The sequence below is a fragment of the Fundulus heteroclitus genome, chromosome 3 (assembly GCF_011125445.2).
Source record: "Fundulus heteroclitus isolate FHET01 chromosome 3, MU-UCD_Fhet_4.1, whole genome shotgun sequence".
NCBI classification, from domain to species: Eukaryota; Metazoa; Chordata; class Actinopteri; order Cyprinodontiformes; family Fundulidae; genus Fundulus; species Fundulus heteroclitus.
In genome coordinates, this window is record NC_046363.1 from 45,669,651 (window position 1) to 45,687,970 (window position 18,320).

Genomic DNA, 18,320 nt, shown 5'->3' on the forward strand with positions numbered 1-18,320 from the left:
TGCTGCTTGGAGAGACTTTGAAGCAATCAACTGGTTTCCTTATATAGGACATTTTTGACCAATCTGTATAATCTGATTGAACTTGACTTTGTAAAGTGCCTCGAGATGACATGTTTCGTGAATTGGCGCTATATAAATAAAATTGAATTGAATTGGTGTCGGTTTTCAGTTCCAGCCTCCCTGAACGTCTCCCGGTCCCTGCACTGAAAACAGTCCCGTAGTGCTGGCACAGATCCTGCAGGCCAGACCCTCGCCTGCTTCACGGTGGTTTTCCTCTGATCTGCAGGGCCTGGGTGCAGGAGTTAGGGTTATGGTGAGCGCCTTGATGTTGGTGTAGTCTAGTGTGTTTGAGCCTCTGGTTGCAAAGTTCACCTGCTGCTGGAGATTTGGCAAGCTCTGTCTTCATGTTGGCCAGATTAAAGTCCCCAGCAACGATAAAAACACATAAAAAAGCTGTACAAGGATTATATGTCCCTGATTTCAGCGCTTTTTGATAGAGAAAACAGTTATTAATGCACCTGAGCAGAGTTTACAGACAGTGCACTAAATCCAGAATAAAATCTAAATTTCTCACAAAAATACCCTAATAATCAAGCTCCATCATATATCAGAGCTCTGATTACCCCGTATGTTCCTAACAGAGCACTTCGCTCTCAGACTGCAGGTCTGCTGGTGGTTCCTAGAGTGTCTGAAAGCCTCTGAAAAGCTGATTCATTTACTACAGCTAGATTAATATCTAAATGGGATTTAAAGTGAATTTGGTCTAAAACACAAGTTGAAGGTTTAGACGAAGCTAATATTTGAAATAACTCAAATAAATATACCTCCAGTGTTGCCTTACTCATCGAGAATGGAGTAATCATGTTTGGGAATATTTTATTTTTGTTAGGATTAATTCTATTTATAAAGAATCACAAAGTTGATAACTGAATTACTCATTTCTGTTGAGTAATTCAGTTCAGTGATTAGCAAGCAGCGAGCAGTTCATTGCTTCATCTCTGGGTTATGCTACAGCTGTAGCTACAGCTTATTGTTCCCAAAGTGCAGAGTTACTGGAAATATGCCGGATACTTTAGGAATGAGTTAGAGATTAAAAAAAAAAAAGACCTAATGTAGACGCTCTAAGGCAGAAAAAGAAATGACGTGTTCAAAGACAGCGAAAGAGGGAAGTGAACCGTAACATGGACCAACATGGTTGAAATATGGTGCAAAAAATACCTGCCCCCAGGTAGGTGAAATTAATATTATGTGTCATAAATGTGTGAATCAGCTCAAACTCTCACTTGGTTGGGGATTTCCAGACCGGCAGGAGAAATGCTTTACCTGCAGCTCACCTCTGGGTGGGCGTTTAATTTCAGTTCTGTAAATCATTGCTTCAAGGCTTCTTCGTCATGTCTCATCATGCTGATCGTTGCACAGGTTCTGTTTCAACCATTAACTATAAACACTGTTCCTAGATGCTAAGGGAACCTGCACACGCCTTGGCTGGAGATGCTGTTTCTTCCCCCCCCCCCCCACATCACTAATGATGGTGTGTAACAGTGTGTTGCACTGCTGCATCTGAATTCCCCCGCTGCAGGACAATACAGGAAATCTCATTCTCAGGAAGATGACGGGTCTACGCAGCGCCTCAACAGGCAGGACTTGGGCCAGGCCACGAATTAGCTTTTTGCTTCTGCCTCTTTTTGGGCATCATTGAAAGTATTTTGTCGGCTATATGCTAAATTCTGTAAAAAAAAACAAAAGAAGTCTGTTGCTCAAATTAAATGAACAGAAATTCATGACTGTATTCTGCTGAATACTCAAACCGACTCAAATACTTTAATATTAAAATGAACACTGTTCATCAGGAGTTTTCCCTATGTTTAAACCATAAAAACTCGGAGTCAAGAAAAAACATTGATCTTGAAGAAGTTTGAGGTGCTGCCTCACATTTTTACGATAGGTCAAAGGTTTGTGTAGATTTCTTCACATTTTCACACACGTTTTATTTTGGGGTAAACACTTTTTATACAGGAGGCTCCAGGTTAGAAAGTTTCGAGTGGTTCCAGGGACGCTTGGTAAAATACATATTAACCTTGCCTTCAATCTGAACTCTCAGTATTTGCATATTCACAAACACACCAGAACAGGACCAGACAATAATTGAATAACTATATATATTGATGGATAGATGTGTGGTGCAATAAAAAAAGACTCAATTTAGGGTTAATAGAAGAACAGTTTTCCTTCCTTTTATTTTCTAGCCTATCAAGTAAATACTACAATCATCACGCCCTAACAACCAATCAGAAACCCAGACCCAGGAATGCCCCGCCCCCTTTAAAGAGTTCAGGTTTGTTCTTTTTTTCTGTTTTAAAAACTTGACGTTTTGGTAACAATTTGGTTGTATAAAGGGTTGAGTTTGAATTCAGTGTTCTTTATCTAAAAATAGGACATTAAGTAACAACACAAACCAGCCAGGGCTGCACCTAAAATACATGTTTTGAATTTTTGGATAACATCGATATCGATCAATATGATTTCTATTTTATTGATATGCTTTTCCCTTTATCGATAAAATAGAAATTAATGATATTTTTCCTATATCATCCTGGCTTAATCATTTGGGGCCAATCACGTTGCGGTATTGTGGGTTAAGGCGGGACATACCAGCTGTGATGAAACCAAGAGCTGCCGAGCCCACATAAACACGACGTAGCTGCTGCTCTCACATCTGATTGGTCAGAATCCACGATTTCTTTGAAAGAACAACAGGAAGTGCCTTGACCAGCAAAACTTGTGGTTTCTCATGGCGCCTGCTGCGTACATTTTCATTTGATAACGTGATTGGCTAAAACCAACCTTTGGTAGGCGGGCACCAGGTGTCCCTTCAACCAATCAACTTAAAAAAGTTCTGCTGAATGTCCCTCCTTTCCCCAAAGGGACTGGAAGGGAGTGGAACCAGATTGATTAGGTGCAGAACGTAGATGGCTGCACATTATGAATCCAACCAGGTTAAAGGTATTTAGGCCTGTACCAATTTGTTTCCAAAGCTCTGGAGATATTTGTATGTTGCAGAAAGCTGGAAAACTGGATTTTTACTCCAAACTGTAACTGAGAAGACTGATAATGGCTGTAAAAGGACCTCTGGGTCATGTGCTTGATGCGGCCTCCACACCTCTGCCGCTGTGTTGAGATGTTAGGATCTCTCCCAGCTCAGCTGCAGGTTGTGTTTAATGAGAGGTTCAGGTCCATTCAGGCGGCGCCCAGGACTCCCAGCATGCTGAGCAGCAGCGGCAGTTGCAGTTGCGCTCGTCCTGCAGCGGCGGCAGGAAGCAGGTGGACGCCCTGCCTGTTGCTCATCATGTTGCGGGCGTCCTGCAGCGCGCTGACAGCGGCCCTGCTGGAGTTCGGGTCTCCGCTGGTGACCAGGTCAAACACGCATGCGTGATAGTAGACATCTTGGGTAGGAAGCAGGGCAGCACAGTGAGCTTCTGCTCTGATGGTGGCTGCAGCCAAAGAGTCCGGCGCTGTGGGGCGCAGCGTGTTTATCCTCTGGGAGGCGGGGCAGCCCCACATGCAGAGCTGCAGGTCGTGTTCGGGGTCGAAGGCCTCCACGATGCCGCGGGGCGAGCGGATGGACAGGCTGAGGGAACGGCCGCTCTGACGCACCACCAGCAGCGTGCCGATGTAAGCCGCTCGGATCTCCGCGTGCCGGCCGAGGCTCTCGGTCCGCACCGTCAGGATGCGGTGGCCTCGGCGCTCACCACTCCACACCGAGCCGTCAGAGAACGCGGCAGGAACGTCGTCCAGCTCCGCCTGGTACAGCTGCTGGTCAGTACACTGACGCCAACTCTTGAAGATGATGGTGACCTGGACAGAGACAGAACCCCAGAGGGAACAGATGGAATACGGGTGAATAGGAGACCGGAAAGATCCTAATCAATTTATAAAGGAATTAGATCCTATTACTGAGATGAAAGGATTTAAACAATGTTAACCATGGATTTTAGTTACATTGTTGTTACATTTTAAAAATGAAGTAATGAGTGGAAAAGGATAAATGTAAAAGCCATCCATCCCTCTCCCCGGCCACTTGGGCCAGCTCCTCCGGGGGAATCCCAAGATGGAGATGGACAGGCGGATTGGTGCAGCGTCTGCTGTGAAGCGGGCGCTGTACCGATCCGTTGTGGTGAAGAGAGAGCTGAGCCAAAAGGCCAAGCTCTCGATTTACCGGTCATCTACGTTCCTAACCTCAGCTATGGTCACGAGCTTTGGGTCGTGACCGAAAGAACGAGATCCCGGATACAAGCGGCTGAAATGTAAAAGCATTTGAAGTTAAAGGTAGAATCAACGATTTTTCCAGAACGTTTCTTTCTTTCTACTGAGGCTTTCCTCTTCTCCTCATAAACATGAACGCAGTTCGCTTCTTGCGACTCTCAGCCATGTTTAAAGTCTACGGTGAGAGCAGCGGAGCTACAATGAATGGCTAACACAGAAGCTAACCGCTAAGCTAACCGCTAAGCTAACAGAATACATAAACACTAGAAGTGCTCAGCCAGCACGCATAAACTCAGAAGGAAAGAGCACGTCATAATGAAGGCATGTAGGACAACTAGTAGATAAGATGATTCTCCTGGAACATGAGGGACAGAGGGGGGTGAGACCAGGAACAAAACTTGAACAAATCCTTTCCATTAGCACCGAATGGCAAGGATTTGTTCAAGTTTTTACAGGCCTGCACCTTACACAGAGATCCAGTCTTTTATCTCTTTTTTAAAAGAACATAATTTATTGACTACTTTTAGGATATAAGGTCAATTCTAGCCAGTATAACAAAAAGTGTTTCTGAACAGGATTACTAACTATAGCATTAACATAGAGCTCTATTTCTGTATTATTATTATTTATAAAAAAAAAAACAGCAAAAAAAAGCGATTGCAGCAAATGGGGTGTATGATTAGTTGAAGAGAAACATGATGAGCTAAGATAAAAAGATAAGATGTTCTTGAATTTACTATAAACAAAATAACTGTTTAATGTCTAACCTTGATAGTTTAATGGGGGGGATTACACCTTGGACACACTTAACCTCACAGTCATATTTTTGCATGTTTTTGTGGAGGAGGCCAGAGAATCTTCGCATGTATAGGGAGAGCATGCAAACTCCATGCAGAAAGGTTTTTGCTGCAAGGCAACTCTGCCACCATACAGCCCCTAAAAATGCATCCAGGACTTTTCGCAAATCCAGCTGAGCTCTGTGTAGCAGTCCTCATGTGTGTTAAATACAAGAAAAAGTGTGATCCTCCATCAAGACTGGTATCTGCTTCAGATTCTGCTGACCGGATCTCAGATCAAATGACCACTACTCACATTTAAGGGTCATCTGTAAACTACTGGCTATATTTTGTTTTAATTAGTCTTCATGTTGGGTTTGTTTATGCCAACTAGTTAACTAGTGTGACACAGTTGTCAACTAGTTTGATTTAGTTGCTGACCAAAGCATCAAACACTTTTTAACTTGTACTTTAAAGGTGCAATTGCAACATTTTGGCTTACTAATAGAACTAATTCTTATACTAATTGGCTAACCGTGCCAACTAGTACAAGCCGGGGCCAAGTTGGTGAAAAAGTGCTTCTAGTTGGCCTAACAATGGGTTTTGTACAGTTCAACAAAATGCTGAGGCAGACTGAGCAAATGTGTAGTGCAGGACACTATAAGACATTATGCCATATTTCAGGTATACTGAATAAATACACAAAAGGCTTGCCATACAGTGGCAGGACACATGCTCAACAGAGATGCAGAAGCCGTGCACACATTCTGTCAGTTAACCAACCGTCTGAGGATTTCCATTTTACCTCTCCCACTTTCTTTGGATGCACCTTAACGTTTTGGTGTGCTGCTCATTGAACGAATGCACAATCCTCGTGATGAAGGTGACTAATCCATGCTTCTGAGTTTTTGTTTTTTTTGCAGGTGGTGTGGAGCAGAACCAGCTTGCAGGATACTTGCCTCAGCAAACAAGAACTGAATTTTTCCACCGTTGCTTCACCTAAACCTCGTAAAATTCAATAAAACTCACCTTGGAGAGAACTGTGGGGTACGCCCCCCCCTTGGCTGGCGTACTGGTGACCTGTACATACAGGTAGTCATTGTCTATGAGCGGCCACGCCCCCCGAGCAGCACATGTGTGGAAGTCATTATTGAAGGTTCGAATGTGAGGGTCTCCGAACACGCTGCAGTACAGGTACTCTGGCATCTGTCCCTCTCTGCTGACGTGGTTCCTCTCATACAGGCAGGTGTCTCCTGACATGGTGCCTTGAGGCAGGGGCCCCGGCTGGAGCGTGGGCCCCGCCCTGGGGCAGCGGTGCTGGATCAGCAGGTCCTCAATGCCCTGAACTGCAGAGTGGTATGCGAGGTCTCCTCGACACGAGCGCGCCATCCTCTTGGTGCACATGCCGTAGGAGCGCAGGGCGCCGCAGTACGCGGAGTTCACCGCCTCCCTGCTGAGAGCTGCGGCGCTGCTGCTGCTCAGGTGGACAGTCGCAGCAACAAACTCTGCGTTGCACCTCAGGATCCGACAGGAAGCTGCAGCTGAGGAGAGAAGGTTGGGTATTAATCTGATGTGATGAAGAACCCATGAAGAAGACAAATCTGGGCTTTTATTTTGAAGGATGCTTGCAGCAGTTTTATCCAGATGCTGGACATAAATCTACAGCTTTCATCAATGCAGGCTCAGACCCAGTGTAACATGTTGGTGCAGCACCTTGTGGAAGCATTTGCATGATGTGCTTTTGCATTCAGCCTCCTGAGTCAATAGTTTTAGAACTTCCTGTTGCTGCAGGAGCAGCTGTGGGTCTTTTTAAAGTCAGCCTCTACCAGCTTCGCTCTCTGTGCTTGTCTCCTCACATGCAAAACAGATCCATATTCAAGTGTCACCCAAGGAGTTATCTTTTAATTCATTGACCAAGTGTTTATAGGATTCTACAAAGAAAAACAATAAGAACAATAAAAAAACTTTTACCATAAACCTTCTTGATGGGTACCCCCCATAAAACCTCATGGCTGGTATCCAACAAGACGGTTGGGTGAATTTATAGCTTTGAGTGAGCCTGCAGACCTCCATCCTGTGTAGACTCCAGGCCATAAAGTTTACAATAATAATTAGAATTTAGGTAAATCTTGAAGGAAAATACATAATTAATACAACAACTGATTATATATTTCCATAACAATTGTCACCCTCCACCCTAGTCTCAGGTCTTCTGCTGCCTCTAAGAGCTTTTCCTCCAGGATGATCCTGAATTTACCTCCTTCCATCTTCCCATCAGCTCAGACCAGCTTCTCTGTCCTGGTAGGTCTGCAGGTGGTCCATCATTTCTCCAGGTCCAGATGATGGATTGACCAGAGCTCTAGGAGATTTTGTAGAACCTGACCTGCTGTAAACTGGACCAGAACGTCCTTTCTGACCCGTCTGCTGGGTACCCTGGTCTCCATGATGCTGGATGCTCTCTGATGTTCTCTAGTTGCTGAATTTGCCCTCACAGAACAGCTGCATTTAAAGTCAGTTTATATTCAGTTACACAAAGAACCCAGATGGACATTTTTAATCAACAGCCTTCTGAAGGAAACTGGCTTCACTGGATTTTATTTAGGTGACTCAGAGTAAAGGGGGCTGAATACAAAACACATAATTTTAAGTTTTCTGTTTATAAAAACCATAAAAATCATGTTCTGTATTCACACCCCGCAGGGGTGTGAATACTTCTGCAGGCCAAGGTAAGGGAGGAGTTTAGGCTCAGCTGCAGCCTCGTGTCGGTGTGGGGGCTCGTACCTTCAGGTAAACTCAGCTGAACCAGCAGCAGGGTCAGGTGGATGCAGCGTTCCCATGGTAACAGCCGCACCTCCATCAGTGTGGAGCGGCGGCGGTGGCCTGAAAGGCGACAGAGGAGAGCACAATGTCTCATTTACTTTGATTCAGTCTGTTTATATTGCACCAATTAACAGCACCTGCAGACTCAGGACTCTTTACGGAAACATTTCTGCTGAACCATCCCATAAGATTGGTCACAAAGTTTCCCGTCTGGGCAGGAGTCTGTGAGCAGGGGCCACAGAGCCCCATGTGGCCCTCATAAAACCAGTTAGGAGATGCTTTCAACTCAGGCTGGGCGATAATTCAATAACAATATATATCGATGATAGAAAAAGGGTCAATAAAAAGTTCAATAGAATAACAATTTTCCTCCCTCATGGATTCTAGCCATGTAGATTAATATTACATCATTATGTCCTCCCAACCAATCACAACGCAGACCCAGGAACCAAGCTCTGCCCTTCAAAGAGTTCAGAGAGCACTTTTTTTTTATTTGCAGTTTTGGTAAAATATTGGTTGAATAAAAAGTTGAGTTTGAATTCAGTGTTTGTGTGTCTGTATCTAAAAATAGGTTTCTAAGCAACAGCATAAAATGGCCAGGGCTGCACTTAAATATATGTCTTGAGTTTCTTAATAATTATTGATATCGATCAATATGCTTTTTTTTATCAATATGCTTTTTTCTATATCATCATGCCCCAATTTTGACTATCAAGCCAATCAGAAAGTTTTTTTATAGTTATTCTGTGACTTCATGCAATATCTGCATAGAATATCTCCAACTTGGCTTTTAAAGTAATTTTAATGTGTGTTTTTTTAACTGTGTGATTTATATTCTTTATTGGACTACTTAACTGTATATGCATACAAAGGTCTCACTAAGTGTAGGAGCCTGAATTAATAATTTGTGATTTTCTTGGTAAGCATTATGATTAATGTTTTGGGTTTGTTTGTTTTTTGCAAAATTATTAGATATCATTGGTAATTCATATTAATTTGGGGAATTTGCATATTTAGCTGTTGTGGTTATGTTGTTATTATTTTAATTACTTCTTTGGTTTAAGCCTCCATACGTGTCACTTTTAAGGGTGATGCATCATGGGAGTTTTGTTGTGTGTAGCTCACAGAGAGGAGCCAAATGCTTTTTTGACCTCTGTCTCCCTTATCCACTGTATGCATGTTTGGAACCCTATTTTGGTTTTATCTACTCACTAAAAGGTTTTTTAAATGTAACGTCTCCATGGATTTTTTTTGGATGAATCATCGGGACATGAAATGTCGGTTTGGAAATGTTGCGTAGCAGCGAATCAGGCCGGCTTCACTGATTTTTTTTAACCCTGCACTAAGATTTTGTTTGTCCTTTGTAAAAGTTACATGATTCATTTTGTTTTAGAATTTGAACATATAAATACATTTTTGTGTAATTTTATGAGTTTATATAACAGTGCAGTTTATTTAGTACATTGTTAATAAAACCTTTTTATTTTTGCAGCTGTACAGACATTTTGTTTCGTGGCAGCAGGGACCAAAGCGGTTCTGATGGTTCTAGATCCCTGATCTAAGGAAAGCCAGAAGGTTGCATCCAGACTCGCAGCAATCCCTCCTCCTGGCTGAACATGGAGTCACAGTGGACACTCGTCTGCTTGTTAATGTCTGTTTGGGTGTAAATGAGCTCCTCTGGTGGTCCCTGGTCATCCGGATGCTTCCAGTCACTTCTCCACCTCCCTGAACGCCGGTCCCTCAGAATCCTTGATGGATTCATGTGATTATAAGGAACTGCGGTTCGTCAGCGGCGCACAATGAGCTCATCTGAGGTCATCGTTCCTCTGAATTACCTCCAGGCCAGAGAGCTGGGTGATCAATAAGTTGAGCTGTAAACACAGCCGAGTCCAAACATCCTGATCGGGTTCTCAGTAGGACGTGTTTGAAGGTTTATTAGAAATCAGCTGTTCTGTTTACATCTCAGCCCAGGTTGTTCAGACTGTGGATGAAAGTTGCTCAGTGCTGAGAAATCACAAAGCTATGATAAAGCTGCTCCTGTTTGGACCGCCACATCTCAGCCATCCTTTCCACCAGAACCATCATTCAGTTTAAACAGGTCACAGGAAGTAGGACTTTATTTGGGCGTTACTTAATTTTTATCCCTTTTCCTGTTTTTCGACGATTACAGAAGGTTCAGTTCAGACTGTGATGATGGTTCTGACCCAGTTAAATATTCAGGGCTTTCTGGACTTAACCAGTTTATCCATCCAATAATTTTAGTATTTCAATTCAATTCAATTCAATTTTATTTATATAGCGCCAAATCATGAAACATGTCATCTCAAGGCACTTTACAAAGTCAAGTTCAATCATATTATACAGATTGGGTCAGATTATACAGATTGGTCAAAAATGTCCTATATAAGGAAACCAGTTGGTTGCATCAAAGTCCCGACAAGCAGCATTCACTCCTGGGGAACCGTAGAGCCACAGGAAGAGTCATCTGCATTGTACATGGCTTTGCTGCAATCCCTCATACTGAGCAAGCATGAAGCGACAGTGGGAAGAAAAACCACCCATTAACGGGAAGGAAAAACCTCCGGCAGAACCGGGCTCAGTATGAACGGTCATCTGCCTCGACCGACTGGGGTTACAGAAGACAGAACAGAGACACAACAAGAGAAACAAAAAAGCACAGAAGCACACATTGATCTAGTAATCTGTTCTACATTAGATGGTAGTAGCGGGTGAGCCGTCTTCTCTGGATGATGTCACAGTTAACAGAACGCCAGACCAGGTGTACCTACTATGAAGAGAAAAGAGAGAGAACAGAAAGTTAAAGCAGAAATGACAACACATAATGCATAATTGAAGAACAGTAGAACTCAATAGAGTGAGAAAATTAGATCCTGATATACTCCAGTAGCCTAAGCCTATAGCAGTAAAACTATAAAGATAGCTGAAAGTAACATGAGCCACTAGTTATAATTTTTGTCAAAAAGAAAAGTTTTAAGCCTAGTCTTAAAAGTAGACAGGGTGTCTGCCTCACGGACCAAAAACTGGGAGTTGGTTCCACAGGAGAGGAGCCTGATAGCTAAAGGATCTGCCTCCCATTCTACTTTTAGAGACTCTAGGAACCACCAGCAGACCTGCAGTCTGAGAGCGAAGTGCTCTGTTAGGAACATACGGGTTAATCAGAGCTCTGATATATGATGGAGCTTGATTATTAAGGGCTTTATACGTTAGAAGAAGAATTTTAAATTCTATTCTTGATTTAACAGGAAGCCAATGAAGGGAAGCTAAAATTGGAGAAATATGATCCCTCTTGTTGATTTTCATCAGAACTCTTGCTGCAGCATTTTGGATCAGCTGAAGGCTTTGAACTGCATTTTGTGGACTTCCTGATAGTAAAGAATTACAATAGTCCAGCCTTGAAGTAACAAATGCATGGACCAGTTTTTCAGCATCACTCCTGGACAGAATGTTTCTAATTTTGGCGATATTCCGGAGGTGAAAAAAGGAAACTCTGGAAACCTGTTTAATATGGGATTTAAATGACATGTCTTGGTCAAAAATAACACCAAGATTTTTTACTTTATTACCAGAGGCCAGGTTAATGCCACCCAGATTAAGTGATTGGTTAAGAAGTTTATTTTTTGAGGACTCTGGCCCAAAGATTAAAACTTCGGTCTTGTCAGAATTTAGATGCAGGAAATTTAAAGTCATCCAGCTTTTGATGTCATCAAGACATGACTGCAGTCGAAGTAATTGATTGGATTCATCAGGATTTATGGATAAATATAGCTGAGTATCATCAGCATAACAGTGGAAATTAATCCCATGTTGTCTGATAATTTTGCCAATCGGAAGCATATATATAGTAAAGAGAATTGGTCCAAGGACTGAACCCTGTGGTACTCCACAGGTGACCCTAGAGTTTGAGGAAGATTTATTATTAACATGAACAAATTGGAATCTGTCTGACAGATAAGATTTAAACCAGCCTAATGCTTTCCCCTTAATCCCTACAGTATGTTCAAGTCTTTGTAGGAGAATATTGTGATCAACTGTATCAAACGCAGCACTGAGATCTAACAGGACAAGTATAGACACAAGTCCATTATCTGAAGCCATGAGAATATCATTAGTGACCTTCACCAGAGCTGTTTCAGTGCTATGATGAGCTCTGAAGCCTGACTGAAACTCCTCAAGTAGGTCATTACTTTGTAAATGTTCACAAAGTTGATTAGCAACTACTTTCTCAAGAATTTTGGATAAGAAAAGAAGATTAGATATAGGTCTGTAATTTACTAACGCATCTTGATCAAGAGAAGGTTTCTTAAGTAAAGGTTTAATAACAGCTACTTTCAAAACCTGTGGTACATATCCATTTACTAAGGATAGATTAATCATGTCTAAAATAGTGCCACTGATCAAAGGGAATATGTCCTTAAACAACTTGGTTGGGATTGGGTCTAACATAGAGGTAGAAGGTTTAGATGAAGCTAAAATTTTTAGATAGCTCAGAAAGCTCTACTGCTTCTAAACAGTTCAAACACTGCGCAGGTTCTAAGGATTCCTCCAATGCTGCCTCACTTACTGAGGACGAGGTAATCATGTTTGGGAGGATGCCAATTATTTTATTTTTAATGGCATCAATTTTATTTATGAAGAATCCCATAAAATCATTACTACTAAGAGCTAAGGGAATGGATGGATCAACAGAGCTGTGGCTCTGGGTAAGTTTGGCAACTGTACTAAAGAGAAATCTAGGATTATTTTTGTTCTCTTCAATTAATGATGAAAAATATGCTGCTCTAGCTCTGCGAAGGGTCTTGTTATACAACAATAGACTGTTCTTCCAGATTAGGTAGGATTCCTCTTGGTGTGTAGAGCGCCATTTTCTCTCCAATTTCCTAACATTGTGCTTCAAGGAACGCAGCTCTGAATTAAACCAGGGAGCCAGCTTCCTGTGAATAATCACCTTCTTTTTCAAGGGAGCTACATTGTCTAATGCAGAACGCAATGAGGAAGTCAGATTGTTAGCAAAGGTATCGATTTGTGAATGGGAAGAAACAGCAATGCTGCCATCTACAGGGCATTTCTGCAATACTGAGGATATTAAAAAGGGGACAGACTCTTTAAGTTTTGATACAGCATTATCCGATAAAAATCTACTATAATGGAACCCTCTTTTGGGGGTGGAGAATTCAGTTAGATTAAACTCAAATGTTATTAAAAAATGATCAGACAGGACAGGGTTGTGAGAGAATACTGTTAATTCTTAACAATCAATGCCATATGTCAGAACAAGGTCTAAAGTATGGAGCCAAGAGTGCGTCGGTTTATGCACATTTTGAGCAAAACCAATTGAATCTAGGATAGTTTTAAAGGCTATACTAAGGTTATCACATTCAGTGTCAACATGAATGTTAAAATCACCCACTATAATAACCTTATCAGTATTTAACACCAAATCAGATAGGAAATCTGACAACTCATCCAAAAACTGAGTGTAAGGGCCTGGTGGACGATACAAAACAACAAACAGAAGAGGTTTTATTGCTTTGCAGTTTGGATGAGGGAAACTGAGGGTTAAATGTTCAAAAGAACTGTAATTATTAGTTGGCCTGGGACTAATTAATAAATCAGACTGAAAGATGGTTGCCACTCCTCCTCCTCTTCCCACAGATCTGGGAATGTGGAAATTTGAATAACTGGAGGGGGTTGACTCATTTATACTAACGTAGTCCTCTTGTAGCCAGGTTTCTGTGAGACAAAACAAATCAATCTGTTTATCAGAAATCAATTCATTAACTAACAAAGTCTTTGGAGGGAGAGACCTTATATTTAATAGACCACATTTAATTGTTTTATTTTTAGGTTCAAGGTGAACCGTATTGATTTTTATTAGGTTTTTATGATTTGTTCCTTTTAGATCAGTTTTTGATCTGTTAAGTTTTGGCCGTGGGAAAGACACCGTCTCAATAGGGTAATGGATGGGTAACAGTACAGAAGCTGCAGAGAGGTGTGTTAAACTACGGCTCTGCTTCCTGGTCTGGACCCTGGGTTGTCAGCATTTAGGAGAACTAATAAATCCGGCCAGATTCCTAGAAAGAAGAGCTGCACCATCCAAAGTAGGATGGATGCCGTCTCTCCGGATCAGACCAGGTTTTCCCCAGAAAGTTCTCCAGTTATCAATGTAGCCCACGTCGTTTTCTGGACACCACCTAGACAACCAGCGGTTGAATGATGACATGCGGCTAAACATGTCATCACTGGTCAGATCAGGCAGGGGACCAGAGAAAATTACAGAGTCCGACATAGTTTTAGCAAACTCACAAACCGAAGCAACACCAACTTTGGTGACCTCTGATCGGCGTGACCGGGTGTCATTACCGGCAGCGTGAATAACAATTTTGCGGTATTTACGCTTATCCTTAGCCAGTAGTTTTAGGTAGGATTCTATGTCGCCTGTTCTGGCCCCTGGTAGGCATTTAACTATGGTCCCTGGTTTCTTTAGTGCCACATTTCTCATTATGGAGCTGCCAATAATTAAGGTCGGCTCCTCGGCGAGATTGTCGCTCAGAGGGGAAAATTTATTAGAAACGCAGATGGGTTGGTGGTGATCTGGGGTCTGTAATCTAGAGCTATGCTTCCTACGAACCGTCACCCAGCCAGCTTGCTTAACCGGCTGTTCGAGTGCGGCTATTTTAGTCTCCAGTATTTCCCCCGATGCTGTAGACTTCCTGTTTCCTGTCCAATCAGAGCCCAGGTGGCAGAAAGACACGCCCACACTCTCATTCAGTCCCAGTAGGTTCCTCCTCTGGATGGTTCTGTAGAACCTGGACCTGAGCGTTCTGTTTAGAGTTAAAGGCTGGAGGTTTGGTCTGATGAGGAGTGATGCTGTGGGCTCCTCAGGAGGAACTTATCTGACTTCCTGGTCCTTGCATGACTCAGCTGATTTTCATGTAAATCCATCACGGTTGCCTCCATAAAGTCCGAGTCAAGAAGTTCTGGACTTTCAAAATAAACCTCATGGACTCATACGGTCCCAGCAGGAAAACCCAGCAGCTGCGGGGGGGCTCTGACAGCAGTGAGGCTCCCTCAGCGTCCGCTTGCTGTTGACCTTCTGGTGTCGGCGTGTCGTAACGTGGACTTTTGTCTGTTTGCTTCCTTTATGTCTGCGTAACCCAGGCGTCTGCAACATGTGGCTCTTTACACCTTCAGCTTTGGCTCTTAAAAACTTGGTCAATGTTTATAAACGTAAAGGTAATTTAGAATTGCTAGCTTTAGGATGCATTTAGTTATGCATAACTTTTCCAAAAAGAAAGAAACTAATGGTGTATAGAATATTTTACTATAGATAAATGAAGTATCTTTTTGTCAATAGGTTGCAAACGACTTGCTTTTTCATAATTTTGATGCCATTTACTATAAAAATCAAATGTCTAATTGAAGAAAACGTATTAAACCTAAATATAAAAATACTGTTGGGTTAAATAATAAAAACTGTTGATCTTTAATTTAAGAAAATGTAAACAAGTTTCCTATATTATACCATAAAAATCAAGCTCTTGTTTCAGAGAGATAACTTTTGTGGCTCTAAACAAAATTTGTTTAGCTGGACGGAGGGCAGAAATGTCTCTGCGTGTTGTAAAGGTTGCTGACCCCTGAGCTAACCAAACCTCAGCGTGCAGGAGGCGGGGCTTACAGCCATGCTGTGCTGCCATTGGTCAAACCGTCAAACAGCTGACTGAAGGAGGAACAGTTAAAGCCACATGTAAAAACATGAGAGGATCCTGCAGTCGCTTCAGTCTCCCAGAGATCAAACCTGTTCTGAAATATTTCTGCATGGTCACAGAATCATGGCGATATTCAACAACTAGTCAGATTAAATGATATTAAGGATGTTAGTTTGCTGCAGCCTGTCAGAGAAATCTGTTGTTTTCTTTAGTTAAATAAATAAAAAATAATAAAATAAATGCCCCCATCATCTCTCATGTCATTTTCTTCCTGTTTCTTGGAGACTTTTAGGTGTTCTGAACTGGAGAAAGTTTTCATAAACTCGTGTTTTTCCTGCTGTGGTCCGTTTCCCGGACTTAAGTTAAACGTAAGGATCAGCCAAAGATCTCCAGAAAGTCTGAAGGTCCAGATCACTTTTACCGATTTCAACGAAACCTGGAGGGAAAATCTGAATATATTAAACGCTGCAGTTTTATAAATGTTGTTGGAACGGACCGAGTCTGTTTGAGATGAAGGATGATCTGATATGAACCAGCTAACTCAGGGTTTCCAGAACCAGAACTGAACACGGTGAGGCAGCCTGAGATGTGCAGAAACTGTTGGTTCCTTAAATCAGGACTGAACACATTTTCTTTACTGCAGCCTCTTAATGCAGGTCAAACACTGATTTTTATCACTTCTTAGCTTATCATTTGTTTTAAATATACACCTTAATGTTTCCTCCTTTTATGAAAAGCTTAAATTTTACTGACATTGTTTCGGTGCATTGAGTGTTTTTAATTCATTTAAATGAATAACTGTGAATGAAAGAGTTTAATCAACTAAACTTACCTTCTGTTTGTCTGTGAGTTAAATTTAAACTCCAGCTGCTTCACAGACTTTAACATTTGGTTTGACTCTATATTCTATATCTATAATCTCCTATAAGAGTGTGATCCTGTTTTATAAATATTTGTGCATTATTATAAAATAAATCAATCTATATATGACAGGGCACTTTTTATTTTTACAAAAAATTTTGTTTTTTCAACAATTAACACAAACTAAACAAAATAGTAAGTGTGAATATTATATTTAATCGGCCTTAAAGATGTTCAACAGTCAGATTCAACCCAATATTTGCTGTGGTGTCGGCTGGACCAATAATCAGATATTTACCATTTAAAATAAACTAAAACAAAGTTAAAGGTCTTTTTCAGCTTCTGTTAGTCCCAACAGGAGAAAACTCCAGTTAAATGAGAATAAATAAGTCGGGCAGAACCTCCACGTTCCCCCTGATTCTGACCCGCAGGACGTTTTCACCTCCAACCTGTGTTTGCTTTACCTCCAGCTGGTCCTGGATCAGAGTCCGGCCATGTGTGCTGTCAGCGTAGAGGATCGCTCACCCAGAGAAAACCCAGAATCTCTGGGAGACTCGGCCCGGGTTCTGTGGCAGGCTCTGTGGGTCCAGTCTGGTTCTGGTCCAGTCTGGTTCTGATCCAGTCTGGTTCTGATCCAGTCTGGTTCTGGTCCAAGCCTCGTGTTCACAGCAGACTGGGAGCTTCTGGTGCTTCTAAATAAATCCTGAACGACCACCTGCTGCACGACAACTGTCCTCACACACACACACACACACACACACACACACACACACACACACACACACACACACACACACACACACACACACACACACACACACACACACACACACACACACGCCGTCTGCAGCAGTGTGTATTTTTACTTCAGGCCTCCAGGAAGCTGAACTCTGTTTTCAACTCAACATTTTTATTTTTTTTATTTTTAACTCGAGCAGAAAAATTTGATCTCATTCCTGAACAAACCGTTTTTTCTCTCTAACAATAGTTTTATTCTCACAAGCTTCTCTAAAAGCCTGATTTCACGGTTCAGAACAGCTTTGTATTGTTGTTTTTTTTCCTGCTGCAGATGAGATGAAACTAAAAATAACATTTTAATCAGTAAAACAGTGACTCCAATGAAACTAATTTAAATCCTGTTAGAGAAGATCACAGAGTTTAGGAATTTTTTAATTGTAATGTAACGGGATAACAATTTTCTGAATCAAAGACCCGAATAATTAGTTTCTACATGAGTCAAAATAAACAGAATAAAAAATTGCATAAAAAAGATATATATAAATATTCACATTTTAGTCAAACCCAGTTTTCATAGTCCTGAATAATTTCAATTATTTTCTTATTTATTGTTGTTATTATTATTATTATTATTATTATTATTGTTGTTGTTGTTGTATTTCCTTTTTAATTTTATTCCTGTTAGTATATTTTCACTTTTCCATCCTTAGGTTTATATTTATATAATGATGTTTATTGTTTTATACTAACTAGCTAGTTATATGGACTGGAAGTCCATTTAGATGTTTCTGAGGCCAGGATATTCTGGATCAAACCTTTTAAACACTGAGAAACAATAATTAATTATTAATGAGAGAGAAGGCGGGTGCTATTAAAAGTTCCTGTCCTGCAGTACCGGGGAGCGGGCAGCAGGGGGCAGCAGAGAAACACTGCTCTCTGACCACCTGCAGCTGCTTGGATGGAGACCAGGTGATGTTTCACCTGAGGGAGGCGCCCTCACAGCTCTACCTGCAGCCAGGATGTGCTGCTGCTCTGCAGGTGAGCCAGTTTCAGGTGTTTTTATGTCACTTTTTTTTTTTTTTCGTTTACATAAGGTTTGCAGAGCTAGAACCATGGATGCTCCTGCAGAGCCAAA

The 18,320-nt window shown here is 41.6% G+C and overlaps 1 protein-coding gene across 1 annotated transcript; it reads right to left on the reverse strand.

Annotated features, from left to right (window-relative positions):
• Window positions 1-2,786: 2,786 nt before the first annotated feature.
• hjv (hemojuvelin BMP co-receptor) lies at window positions 2,787-17,198 on the reverse strand. The gene is made up of 4 exons (XM_012854378.3): window positions 16,912-17,198; window positions 7,821-7,919; window positions 6,069-6,580; window positions 2,787-3,855 (listed from the first exon to the last, which is right to left on the reverse strand). Exons 2-4 carry the CDS (start codon window positions 7,894-7,896, stop codon window positions 3,238-3,240), a joined length of 1,206 nt encoding a protein of 401 aa, XP_012709832.2. The 5' UTR covers window positions 7,897-7,919; window positions 16,912-17,198; the 3' UTR covers window positions 2,787-3,237.
• Window positions 17,199-18,320: the final 1,122 nt, after the last annotated feature.

Excerpts from the sequence above, each read along its gene's own strand:
- hjv (XM_012854378.3), bottom strand. The coding sequence starts at position 7,896 with ATGGAGGTGCGGCTGTTACCATGGGAACGCTGCATCCACCTGACCCTG. Across the intron at positions 6,581-7,820 it reads TCAGCTGAGTTTACCTGAAG|CTGCAGCTTCCTGTCGGATC; the intron begins GTACGAGCCCCC and ends TTCTCTCCTCAG. Across the intron at positions 3,856-6,068 it reads ACCCCACAGTTCTCTCCAAG|GTCACCATCATCTTCAAGAG; the intron begins GTGAGTTTTATT and ends GTCTCTGTCCAG.